Here is a 12,828-nt window from a genome sequence, read left to right as displayed (position 1 = left end):
ATCTCCTTGAACACAGACTTTAGCTTCATTCCATTTTCTGGTGCTCCTTTTCATTATAAATCTTCAGAAGAGTGAACACTAATAACCACATGACAGTCAATACTAGGCTGTTATAAAGTTTCAATGCCATTAATTCAAAACACTTCAATTTAGCCTCTGGCAGACTTGTCGGACAAGGGCAAAATGCAGCCACATTCTTAGTCAAAAATACTATAAAAATGATATCCAGGCCACATACAAATATTCTTCTCTGAAACATGAGCCAGGCTCCCTCAGTTCAAATTACCCTCAGTACCACTGTGTTCTTTGTTCCTATAAGAATAGCCCATTAAGCTCCTCCTAAACTACTTTGCTTTTGTTTTTTTGTTTTTTGGTTTTTTTTTTGGGTTTTTTGGGGTTTTTTTTGTTTTGTTTGTTTGTTTGTTTGTTTGTTTGTTTTATTTTGTTTCGAGACATGATTCCTCTGTATTGCTCTGACTGTCCTGAGACTCACTTTGTAGACCAGGCTGGTCTCAAACTCAGAGATCTGCCTGCCTCTGCCTCCCAAGTGCTGGGATTAGAGGTGTACCCTACCATACCCATCTTCAACTGCTTTTCTAATTGAAAAAAAAAAAATCCATATTCCTCCAAACAAAAGCATGGTCAGACCTATCACATTAGTCCCTAGTCCCTGGTACCAACTTCTGTCTTAGTGTTTCTATGCTGTAGAGAGACACCATGACCACAGCAACTCTTATAAAGGAAAACATTAATTGGGACTGGCTTACAGTTCAAAGGCTATTACCATTGTGGTGGGAAGCGTGATGGCACACAGGCAGACATGGTGATGAAGAAGTCGCTGAGAGTTCTACATCTGGAACTACAGGCAAAGGAAGAGACTGCTATACTAGGCTGGCTTGAGTATTTGAGACCTTAAAGGCATCCTCAAGTGACACACTTCCTCCATCAAGGCCACACATGCCTATAGGCCTTTGGGAGCCATTTTTACTCAAACTACCACAAAGGCCAAGTAGGGGCTAAAGGCAGCTCAATGGGCTGAGTATTTTACAAAGCATATACATGAAGCCCTAGCTTCAGTTTCCAGTATGTACTGCATCAAAAGAAAGATGGTGGAGGCAGGAACATCAAGATCATCTTCAGCTACCTAATCAGTTAGGGGCCTCCCTGAACTATTTGAGACCATGTCTCAACACACAAAAATGTTCAGTAAAAACAACAGGAGTCATGCTCTTGAGTGTTGTCGTCTACACCACTCATGGGGAAATGAAAAGGCCTGGAGGGCAGGCATTATTTCTTTGGCCTTAAGGAATCCGGTCCTTTCCAGTCTCTTACTACAATGAAAGCTTCCTATGCTGATACAGTGCAGTTCTCAGAGGTTGTGCTTCTGGTTTATCTACTAGCAACTCTCAGTTAAAAGGCAGAGTGATCTGTGGAAACAAATTTGTCCTCCTTAAAATATGCCCAGAAACCTCAAACCCCTAATGAAATTTTTATAGCACATCATTGCAGTAGAAAATGGAGCATATACTTCACAACATAGCCAAGTTTTTTCTGTTTAGTAAGAACATTATGCACTGTGAAAAAGCAAGTATGCTAGCAACCACTTATTTTCCCCTAATGCATGTTTCCACTCAACCATATGCTAATCATGGTGATCACCATAGGATTCTGGAGTATAAAGATCCTTCAGGTGTTCCAGATTTTAAATCCTCAGTCATTCTTAATCTTCAGGAGATAAGCCCATCTGAATTCTCAGTCCCTGTTCACATTTTGTCCACTGTTAACTTTTTCATGGTACAGTATGGTTGTAAAGCCTCCGCTTACTTTGGAAATTAATAAGAGGTCTCAATAAGTGGACTTTACTGTCCTGGTTCCTTTGCTGCACTTAACACCTGCTTTTCGTCCCTCCTTATTAATAAGTGCAGGCTCTCATGGCAGGAAGTGCATTGTTCAGTGACAGCCATACATTTTTTTTTTTTAATACTTTGCAGGAGAGAATTCAGAGCCTGAAGCAGAGTATAGACTTCATGGCGGACTTGCAGAAAACTCGGAAGCAGAAAGATAGAACAGATGCCTCTCAGAGTGGGGAGGACAGTGGCTGCTGGCAACGAGAAAGGGAAGACTCTGGAGATGCTGAAACGCAAGCCTTCAGAAGCCCCACTAAGGACAATAAAAAGTAATGCATTTTGGAATATGGAGGTTGTGCTTTTTTTTTTTTTTTTTTTTTTTTTTTTTTTTAGTAAAAGGAATATTGATTCAAATTTGACTTGGGCAAACCAAGTCCCCATGCATCAGTGTTGCCTTTCTTGACATAAAATCTGTTTTAATAGTATGATTTCCTTCTTGTCATACAGAGTACTGTGAAAAATTGGCCAAACAGCTCACAGAACAGTTCCAAATAGATACTTTTATTAGTTGTAAGACAGCAAATTAAGGAGTTACAGCATCAGAGTTTATTTCAATAGAACTGTTGTATAGCTATAGCATCATTCCATAAAGATCTAGGGATTCCTAAGTACATGGGCTGGCTCTGAGGTGTGCATGTTTTCCATTGAAGAACTGCTGGTCCTGGTGTCTGGGCAGGCCTCTGGCATAGCCTGTGCAACTCACTTGTACCACGGATTACCCAGCACCTCACTGCCACCCATACAGAAAATTAGAATTAACAGTTGGTTTTTCTGTGCTCATAATGCAAAAAAAAAAAAAAAAAAAAAAAAAAAATTATTTATATAGTTTCTCTTCAAAATAATATCTGAATTAAAATTTATTTTCATGACCAATGGGGGCATGTGTATAATACAAGTAACACTAGAGCCCTTTACCAGGTTTCTGGGGAGTGATGTTTTAAATTGGTTACTGTGGAACAAGTTTGTCCACTTACTATATTCAGCTTTAGGGTGCCTTTTAATGTTTTTCATCTTACTTATTTAGACACTTTTTAACTTTGTGTTAATATGTGTCTCAGGAAAGACAAAGATATGCTTGATGACAAATGGAGAAGCAGCAACTCTGAAAGGGAGCATGAGCAGATTGAGCGCGTTGTCCAGGAATCAGGGGGCAAGCTGACGAGGCGGCTGGCAAATAGTCAGGTAATGTGACTACCCTATTCCCTATTGCTACGGTTTTTTCAGAGAGAGCAAAAATAACATTCTTTATTTTGTTTTTTGAGGTAGGACATCACTATGTAGCCCAGACTGGCCTTGAAGTCATGATCTTACTGTTTCAACCTCAAAATGCTGGAACTGCAGGTGGGCACTACCATGCCTGGCAGCAGACTTTGACAACTTACATTTTGGTCTTTTGAACTACCTATTGATTACATTGGTTTTATGACCAAGTAGAGTTGTACATGACTTTGGGTGCATTTCCTGCCCTCTCCCGAACCTCAGCCCCCAGCAGTCTGTAAGTCTGTGGGAGTTCTGATAGTTTTTTGTTTTTTTAATAGTTTGGGAGAACTAATGACCCACACCGCTTTTCAAATAAGCTTTCTTTATCTTCCATTTCTGTAGCCCATCAGTACCTGTAGACACAGATGGCTATGAAAGTCAGTGTTCTGAATTTAGTGATAGCCCATGATATTCATTTGATGGCTGTGTCCTATATATATAGACTGTGTTAAACTTTATTCTACCTGATAACTTCGGTCATTTCAGTGTGAATTTGAAAGAAGAAAACCAGATGGAACAACAACATTGGGACTTCTCCATCCTGTTGAGCCCATTATAGGAGGTAGGATCACAGTTTAAGACTCTGTGTGAGCCTGGTACTATCTTCTAAGGACAGTAAACTCATGTGTTAGTCTGACAGAATATCTGCTAAACAGCTCACAGGAAAAAGGACATATTACTTGGGTTCTGTCCATAGTTCTTGGTCCCATTGATTCTGAGCTACTGAGGTAGGTAGAACAAGTGGTTGGTTGGAGCATGCAGTGATAAATCCAACTGTTAGCCACAGAATTTGTTTGGGTGCTATGTGTTTTCATGGACAACTAGCTTAGCTTCTACTTCTGTTAATTTGTTTATTGAATAATGTATTTTCACACTGTCATGAGAAACATAGTAGGAAAGTAGAAATGGGTAATAATAGAATTCCTACATTTAGGAAGTAATGTCACGGTCTTTGGAGCCCAGGATAAGTTAAACAAGGTGTACAAAGGGAGCAAATGAACTGGGTCCCTTACTTAACACCCTGTAGAGTAGGGTAGTAAGAACAAATGAAACATCACAGAAAGACATGTCTGCCAGGACTTGAGTACTCATTAAATACCTATCTTCAATCATAAGTGTCCCAGAGGACTAGTTTAGCCATAATTGTAGCTAAGGGTGTGGCTTCCTAACATTTAAGGGCTTCCTTAAGGAAATGATTCTTTAAGGTTGATTCCTTAAGTGAGTTAAGTGATCAGGGAATAGCAGTGGGACCCCTGGCAAGTGGGAAACCTGGAAACAAAGGAAGAGCTTGATGCATTAGGAGACTTAACAGGTGAGCCTACATTCAATCACCAGTAGTAATAGGACTAGCTCAGTTGATAGACTGCTTGCCTGGCATGAGCAAAACCATGCTCAGCACTGTAGAAACTGGATGTGGTGGCAGATGTATCTAATTCCAGCATGTAAAATGTGGAAACAGAAAATCAAGAATCTAAGGTCATCCTTGGCTCCACAGCAAGTTCAAGGCCAGCCTGGTCTACATGAGATCCTCTCTCAAAAAGCCCCAGTTTTCTTACTGTTTGATTATAGGTGCATAACAGTCTGTCCAGGGAACTATTTTAATAACAATCTTACTTTGAGATGAAATGTAACATGATGATAGGAAATACCATATAATGGAGTATAATGAAGAGGACCAAGTTTATGGTTCAAATTAGCTTAGAAATGGATAGAATAAAATCTGCCGACCTCTTTCATATAGCATTAATAACATCTCTATGGATCACTACCATGTGTGCCTCTTTCACTGTGGTGGGTTTTCTGTTCTAGAACCAGGCTACTGCCCTGTAAGGCTGGGAATGACGACCGGAAGACTACAGTCTGGAGTGAACACCCTGCAAGGGTTCAAAGAAGATAAAAGGAACAGAGTAACTCCAGGTGAGGGTCCTACCTGTTTCGGGGAGTTGGGAAAAGAAAGTGCAAAGTTTTATTTATTTTTTTATTTTTATGTTTTGGGGTTTTTTGAGACAAGGTTTCTCTGTAATAGCCCTTAATGTCCTGGAACTCTCTGTAGACCAGGCTGGCCTTGAACTCACAGAGATCCATCTGCCTTTGCCTCCTGAGTGCTAGGATAAAGGGCATGCACCACCACCACATAGCTTCATTCATTGGCTTTCTTGATGGTATTTTTGCCATCCCTTTTTTGTGGTAAAACTCATTTATGTTGATGCACTGTGGTGCAGGTGGCCCTCTATATCCAACTTACCAGTTGAAATAGGGCAGAATGACACTGACTATCCTTATCTCAAACAATACAGTATAACAGTTACTTATATCACACAGGATTCTTCGAGTTGCCTAGATATGATTTGATGTGTAATGGAGGACATGTATGAGCTCCAAGCAAATGTATCTGTGGGGATACAGTCAGTCCCCAAGTATTCTGAGGAATAACTGTACCTGTTGGGAGTGTCTATTATCTTTTAATAAAACTAAAAGGTATATTAACAATCTTAAATGATACTATAGTTTTCATTTTTTTAACAGTGTTATACTTGAATTATGGACCTTATAGTTCTTATGCCCCACATTATGACTCTACATTTGCCAATATCAGCAAAGATGATTCTGATTTAATCTATTCAACATATGGGGAAGACTCTGACCTTCCAAACAATTTCAGGTAAGCCACCAGTTAGTACTCTGAACATTTTTTTTTCTAAAATATTAATGTATCATGTGTGATTTGTAGATCCAAGTTATCCAAGTTACAGAAAATGTGTTCAGTATTTTTTTAGCGAGAACAAACATATCTTCTTGATACTGGCCTTTGTAGTATTTTCTAGTAGAAATATCTTTTCTTTGTAGATGTAGTAGTAGTAGAAATTATCACTATTATTATACATATGAGTGTTTTGCCTACAGGTATGTATATGCCCCACATATTCACCAGCCTGGTACTAGAGTTGGTTAGAAGAGGTTATCAGGCCAGGTAATGGTGGTGCATACCTTTATTCCCAGAACTGGAAAGCAGAAGCAGGTGGATCTCTGTGAGTTCAAGGCCAGCCTGGTCTACAGAGTGAGTTCTAGGACAGCTACAACTACACAGAGAAACCCAGTTTCAAAAAACCAAAAAAAAAAAAAAAAAGAAGAAGAAGAAGAGGGTATGGGATCCTTTGGAACTGGAATTACAGACAGTTGTCAGCTGCTGAGTGGGTCAAATTCAGGTTCTCTGCAGTAGCTGAAGCAAGTGCTCTTAACTACTGAGCCAGTTCTCCAATCTCAGACATACCATTTTGATTTGGTTTGGCTTGTCTTTTGGTTTTCCAAGACAGGTCTTCTCTGTGTTACTTTGACTGTCCTGGAACTCATTCTATAGACCAGGCTGGTCTCGAACTCAGATTTCTGCCTGCCTCTGCCTCCTGAGTACTGGACTTAAAGGTATGCTCCACCACTAGCTGGCTACAGAAATACTTTTTTAAATGTTCCTGATACTCAAGTTTGGGAGCTTCTTAGGTCAAAACCTGTTCTGCTATAAAAACTTTATGTGTCAGTCATGTTTCAGACTTGATGAGTTTAAGAATCCACAAAGCATTTTCCCTAAGCCATGAAGGACATGCGGGACAGCTTGACTATCATGTGCCAACCAAACCTTTGTAGTTATTCCCAGTCTGTATTCCTCTTCAGAATGCTGAGTACTTATTTTCTGCTCAGTTTAATGAGATGCTGTCCCAGTTTACCAGGATTCTGGCTCAGGATGGAACAATAAACCTGAATTTTCTCTTCTTAGCACTGGTGCCTTTGTAACTTTTATTATGTTCACGAATTTAATCCAGTAGATTAACTAGTCTCCTGGTTTGAGGAATTTGTTGTTTTGGGTTTTGTTCATTTATATTGGGATAGGGGTGTTCAGCTCTGATCATGTATATGTTAGTATATGTGTTTGTGTTATGTTTCCTAAATTAAGAGACTGTCTGTGGTTTCAGACTGAGCAGTTCTTATCCTGAGACTGCACCAGATGGGACATGTGTGTTCTAGATTACTCATCAAGGCAATCCACAAATTAGCAGTGTGTTCCCACTATGTGCCAGACATTCTTGCAGACACTGAGGATTCCATACAGAACCGTGCCCTCCTTCAGATAGTGACTGAGTTCTGGATCAAGACAGGGTGGCCCAAGCAGAAGTAATGCTGGGAAAGTGACATGACAGGAGAGGGAACCAACTGACAGTGCTCCTCTCTGAAAGAAGGGCACTGCCTCTGAAGTAGCTAAGCCAGGGACCTCAACTGAGAGTTTGCCTGACCCAGCCGAGAGTATCAAGAAGAGCTGGAAGGAGCAGAACAGGTGGAAGGGAAACAGTGGTCACAAAGGTCACTGAGGGAGATTGCTATAAGGACTTGGTGTTCTCAGTGAATGAGGAGCTGGTTAGTGACACAGTAATGTTCTGATCTGACTTGTGATTCTGAAGGGACTACTTGGGCAACTATACAAAGCGTGGTCTACAAGGGCAGAAATCAGGACATGTTCAATAGACCAGGGAACAACCATGATAGTGTTGAGGGTTAGTGATTAGTAGGTTGCTGGTTCTTAACTGGAGGGTAAGAGAAGTTGAGATATTAGGGTTTTCAGACTTGCAGTTTACTAAAAGAGGGGTGATGTTAGAGCACCACTTTGGAGTAATTTATTAAGCTTGTGATACTTACTCATGCAAACAAAGGTGTGATTTTTGAGGTTTTAGTACCTGAGTTGAATAAGGTTACTAAGGGGAACTAGCAAGAAGCCCCAAGACTTCCTGAAGCCCCATCTTTGACATCTTTGTTTTCTTCGAGGATTCTCAGGAACATTTTACTTTGGCTACATGTATAAATATGAATGTGTATGAGAGAGTGTGTGTGTGTGTGAGTGTGTGTGTGTGAATTCTTTCATGATAAATTAATCACTGGTAAGTATGTAGGTATAATGTTGTTTGTAAACAGAACATTTTATAGTTATACAAACCAAGGGCATCTAATGGGAAGAGTTGGCTGTAGTAAGGGGTAAGCCATGGAGACTATTTCTATAGAAGTGATTTTCTTAACTCTTTTTTCAGCATCTCTGAGTTTTTGGCCACATGCCAAGATTACCCGTATGTTATGGCAGATAGTTTACTGGATGTTCTAACAAAAGGAGGACATTCCAGGAGCCTACAGGACTTGGATGTGGTAAGCAAGCTGCTAAAGAAGCAGGCTGTTTATAAATGAAGCCCTAGACATTCAATGCATTCAATGTTATGAGACCAGGGATTAACCAGTGTGACAGCTGAACTCCATTCCCCTGAAAGGACAGCCTGCCATGGGTGGAAGACAATGAACAGACAGGAATAAGTCAGCTACCAGGATCCGGGAGAGCTAGAACATAGACATGTTATACTGATTTTGGTAAGACACAGGAGTTCAGAAGTCAGCAGGTGCTGAGGAGCCTAATGAAATGAATAGGAGTCCTGCTCCTGAGTGGGACCTAAGCTGGCTGGCAGGATGGGGAGTACGCTTTTCCTTGTGCAGTGATAGCACCACACTAGGAGCCTCAGACAGGAACACCGTCCCCACTGATTCTTCTGTCAACACTTGTGAACTCTAGAGTTCAAGACAGTTTGTAACTGGAATCATTCATTCCTGACTCAGACTAGAACCAGGAAACATTCCCATTGATGTCTAGAATGTTCTGGTCACCAAGTTAGAGGAGTCTAGGAAGCCATCATGTTTGAAATTTTATTTTTATTTTAACTTATTTTAAATTTATTTTTTATGTGTATGACAGTTTTAATGCACGCATGTTTATAGTACCACATGCATGTCTGTCAGAGCTCCTGGAACTAGAGTGATAAATATGGAGTCTCAGATTTTTGTGAGCTGCCTCTTGAGTGCTGGCCAGCAGAACCAGACCCTCTGCAATAACAAGTACTCTTAGCCTTGGAAGTGGTAACCCTCAAGGTGGCAAAGACCTCTCACTACAACTGCGCAAATGGTGATGGTTCCTTAGGTGACTTAGCAAGTAGAGTCAGTGCCTCAAATTCAGTGGCTTCTGCTGCAAAATCCTTCCACATGTACTACTTTCCTTATTGAAGCTAAAAGATACCTTTTCATCTGTTCAAAAATAAATGTTCTTACTCCTTTCCCTCAGCTAATTAGAAATAGTAGTTACCTTAAATCAGATTGCTTTGATTTAGTGGCTATAATAATATATTTGAAATTTTCTGCCTTTTAATCCAGCGGTTTCTCTTCACAGAATTTATGCAACAAAGTAAAACCAGGGTTACACATATCAAGGACAGACATATGGCCTATAATTTTTAGAAATTGGAAATGGGCTAAATAAGAGTATAAACCTTCAAAAAAAAGATAGCACTTTTATTGATGTCCATGATATGTTTTTTTTTTGTTTGTTTGTTTTTATTTTTGTTTTTTTCAGAGACAGAATTCTTTGTATATCGCCTCACTATCCTGGAACTAGCTCTGTAGACAAAGCTGGCCTCAAACTCACAGAGATCCACCTGCCTCTACCTCCCAAGTACTGGGATTAAAGGTATACATCACCACACCCAGCTAGATGTGTTTCTTTTTTCTGTTCCTTTTTATGTGTGAATTACACTAATGTGCATATAATCATGGGGGATAATCTACATTCTGAGGCATTTGTATGTTTTATAGTAACCTCTACTATTAGAATATTGGTTCTTTAATGCCTATTAGTCTCTAAAGCTTCTTCCTATCTCTCCTTGTCAAAGACTCTATATATTTAGGTATTTATTTAACAAGCATATTCTTAATTTTTTGAGGCAGGATCTGTGCAGCCCAACCTAGCCTCAGACTCATGGCACTTCTGCCTCAGTCTCCAATTGCTAGTTTATATGCATGGATCTTAGCATCATTAGCAACTCACAAAGACTCAGAATGCTAATAATTATATTAATTAATTTTGGTTTAAAAAATATATTCTTGGGGGTGGAGAGATGGCTCAATGGTTAAGAGCACTGACTGCTCTTCCAGGTTCAATTCCCAGCACCCATGGCAGCTCACAACTCTGTAACTCCAGCTCCAGTTCACTGACATACATGCAGGCAAAACAACAGTGCACATAAAATTAAATCATTTAAAGTACATATATATACATTCTTATAATCCACATACTTTTCTCTTGCCACACTTTAAGTTTTCTACTTACCTTGATATTTGCATTTACTGCTTTCATCAAAGTTTTTCCTTTATCTGTACAGTTATCACCTGAAGATGAAGACCAGACCAGAGCACTGGACACAGCAAGAGAAGCAGAGGTGCTCACATTTTATTCCTTAAATGGAGAATAAGTTAGAGACCTAAATGATTAGGCTTTATTTACTTTAAGATAATAGTATTAATTGAGGTTCAGTGGGTAAAATGTTTGTCACATAAGCTTACAGATAAAATGCAATCCTTGGAATCTATATAAAGGTAGAAGAAGAGAAATAACTCCACAAAAGTTCTCTTCTGACTTCCAGAATACTATTGTGTGTCATGGCATGGTACCCCCACACACACACATTTATGTGTTAATTGTGTATCATCTGGAGTAAAAGAAGTAGCTTATGTCATAGACAAGCATTTAAAGAAGAGAGCCCAAAGCCATTAAACCACAGTGTAATTGCCCCAGCATGCACCCTCAAGGTTGGAGAACACATTGCTCTCAAGAGCAAGAACAAGGCTGGAAGATGAAGAGGCATTCATTCTCCTAGCATACAAGACACATGCTCAGTGAGCTCAGAAGGCAAATGACTCAGGGTTCCCAAGACAGGTAGTGAGACTGTGTAAGTGCCAACCCATGATAAATTCCTTGTACAGTGCAGAAAAGCTGAGATTTTTCTCCTGGAAGGTAAAAGGTGGGCTACTATGATACATTATGAAGAGAGGGACCATTAAGAATCCATGGGACTTGCTGGGCATAGTGATGTACACCTTTAATGCCAGCACTCAGGAGGCAAAGGCAAGTGGATATCTGTATTCAAGGCCAGCCTGGTCTACATAGTAAGTTTTAGGGCTACAGAGCTATGTAGAGAGACCCTGGTTTTTTGTTTGGTGGGATTTGTCTTAAGCCAAAAGTAACTTTACCCTATCAACATAAAGGAAGAGAATCTGAACTTGGGAAATACACCAAAAGATTATATAAAAGAGAGACATAATAAAAAAAAAATTGACAAGATCTGGTGGGTGAGATAGGTGGTTATTAGCTCATATAGGATGTTTGGGGAAAAGGACCTTTGAGAGAAAAATTCAGAAAGTTTGTTTTGACAGATGTGTTTGGGACATTGTTTGAGGTATTGTCCTGGAAGTCCAAAGTCCGGGCTGTGCTGTGACTCTGACAGATGTAATTCAAAATTAATTTTATTCTATCCATACAAGTAAGACTCTTCAGGGGGAGCATGGAAAAGGTTGAAGGATAGAACTTTGGAGAAGTCCAAAGTTGAATAATGTATGAGTCCCATGAAAGGGTGGTTAGCAGAAATGGAGTAGATTCAGCAAGGTTGAAAGCTGTAGATAAGCCCAGTGAGAAGCCCTTGCAAATATCATTCATAACCTTGATCACAGCATCTTAATAAAATAAATAGAGGCAAAGAGTAGACCTCACTAGGTCATACCTTGAGGACACTGAGCTATATAGGGTTGTTTTAAGATTGGACAGACTCAAACCAAGCTTTAACTGGAGGGAGGAAAAATTGTGATGTGAGGTCCAGATAAAATAGCTAGTACTTAGGTAAACCATGCCGTCTTCAGGGAAAGAGAATCCAACAAGGTCTTATGTTTAGTGAAAGAACAGGAAAGACGGTGGAATAGAGTTATATGGGTCTGGCTGAAATAGCCAATCATGGTTATATGCTTTTTCTGCACTGCACACTCCAGCCTATGTGTGGGCAGCAGGTAGTCAGATTGGAGTACAGTTAGCACTCAAGTAAAAAATGGAACCATTCTTTAAAAGTTGTGGTGAAGCTATGGAAATTCTGAGTCTTAGATTCCAAAACTTCAAATCTACTCTTAAGACTTTCTTCTCTCATGCAATACTAATCACCTAGCTTTGGAGCTTGAGGACGACCCAGGGAGCTGCCAAAGCTGTATATAGATCTGTAGAAATGCAAATGTCAAGTGTGGAGTGGCTGGGCTGAAACCTTTGAAGCAGGCATTACCATGGTCACCAAAAGCATTTAACAGTTTAGACAGTGACAGGCTCTTAGTACTTTGTTGTCAAATGTTGACACGAATCAAATGGTGCAGATTGCATAAGCTGTCATGTCACTACAGAGAAGTGTGGATTTATGGACACTTTTTTGGCCAGGATTTGAGAACAACAGTTTTAAAAGAGTTCTTGGAAGACATAATCAAAATTATGACTATAAGGTGACTAGGTGGAGTAACTTTGCTCGTAAGCACAAGCCGTCATACTGATTTTTCCTTGGCACTGTCATGGTTTAGCAAACTCAAATTAACTTTTTTTTTCCCTGTTGAAGCAGATTACACAGATAGAGCCAACAGGGCGTTTGGAGTCCAGCAGTCAGGACAGGCTCACAGCACTGCAAGCAGTGACAAACTTTGGTGCTCCGACTGAAGTCTTTGACTCTGAAGGTGGGTGTCTGGGACCACAGGTTGCTGGAATATGTCCAGCACAGGCAGTTAGACT

The 12,828-nt window shown here is 40.0% G+C and overlaps 1 protein-coding gene across 2 annotated transcripts in view; it reads left to right on the top strand.

Annotated features, from left to right (window-relative positions):
* Brd7 (bromodomain containing 7) overlaps nucleotides 1–12,828 on the top strand; it is a 31,535-nt gene that overhangs the window by 17,207 nt on the left and 1,500 nt on the right. For both annotated transcript variants that reach the window (XM_051195085.1, XM_051195084.1), the window contains exons 7-14: nucleotides 1,992–2,176; nucleotides 2,966–3,089; nucleotides 3,654–3,729; nucleotides 4,977–5,084; nucleotides 5,694–5,829; nucleotides 8,237–8,348; nucleotides 10,400–10,456; nucleotides 12,662–12,773. In XM_051195085.1, the coding sequence (XP_051051042.1) occupies nucleotides 1,992–2,176; nucleotides 2,966–3,089; nucleotides 3,654–3,729; nucleotides 4,977–5,084; nucleotides 5,694–5,829; nucleotides 8,237–8,348; nucleotides 10,400–10,456; nucleotides 12,662–12,773 (910 nt within the window). The remainder of the gene's footprint in view (nucleotides 1–1,991; nucleotides 2,177–2,965; nucleotides 3,090–3,653; nucleotides 3,730–4,976; nucleotides 5,085–5,693; nucleotides 5,830–8,236; nucleotides 8,349–10,399; nucleotides 10,457–12,661; nucleotides 12,774–12,828) is intronic.

This window comes from Phodopus roborovskii, unplaced genomic scaffold (assembly GCF_943737965.1).
Source record: "Phodopus roborovskii unplaced genomic scaffold, PHOROB, whole genome shotgun sequence".
Taxonomy (NCBI): Eukaryota; Metazoa; Chordata; class Mammalia; order Rodentia; family Cricetidae; genus Phodopus; species Phodopus roborovskii.
The sequence above is the reverse complement of the archived record's forward strand: the minus strand, read 5'-3'. Positions and strand labels throughout refer to the sequence as shown.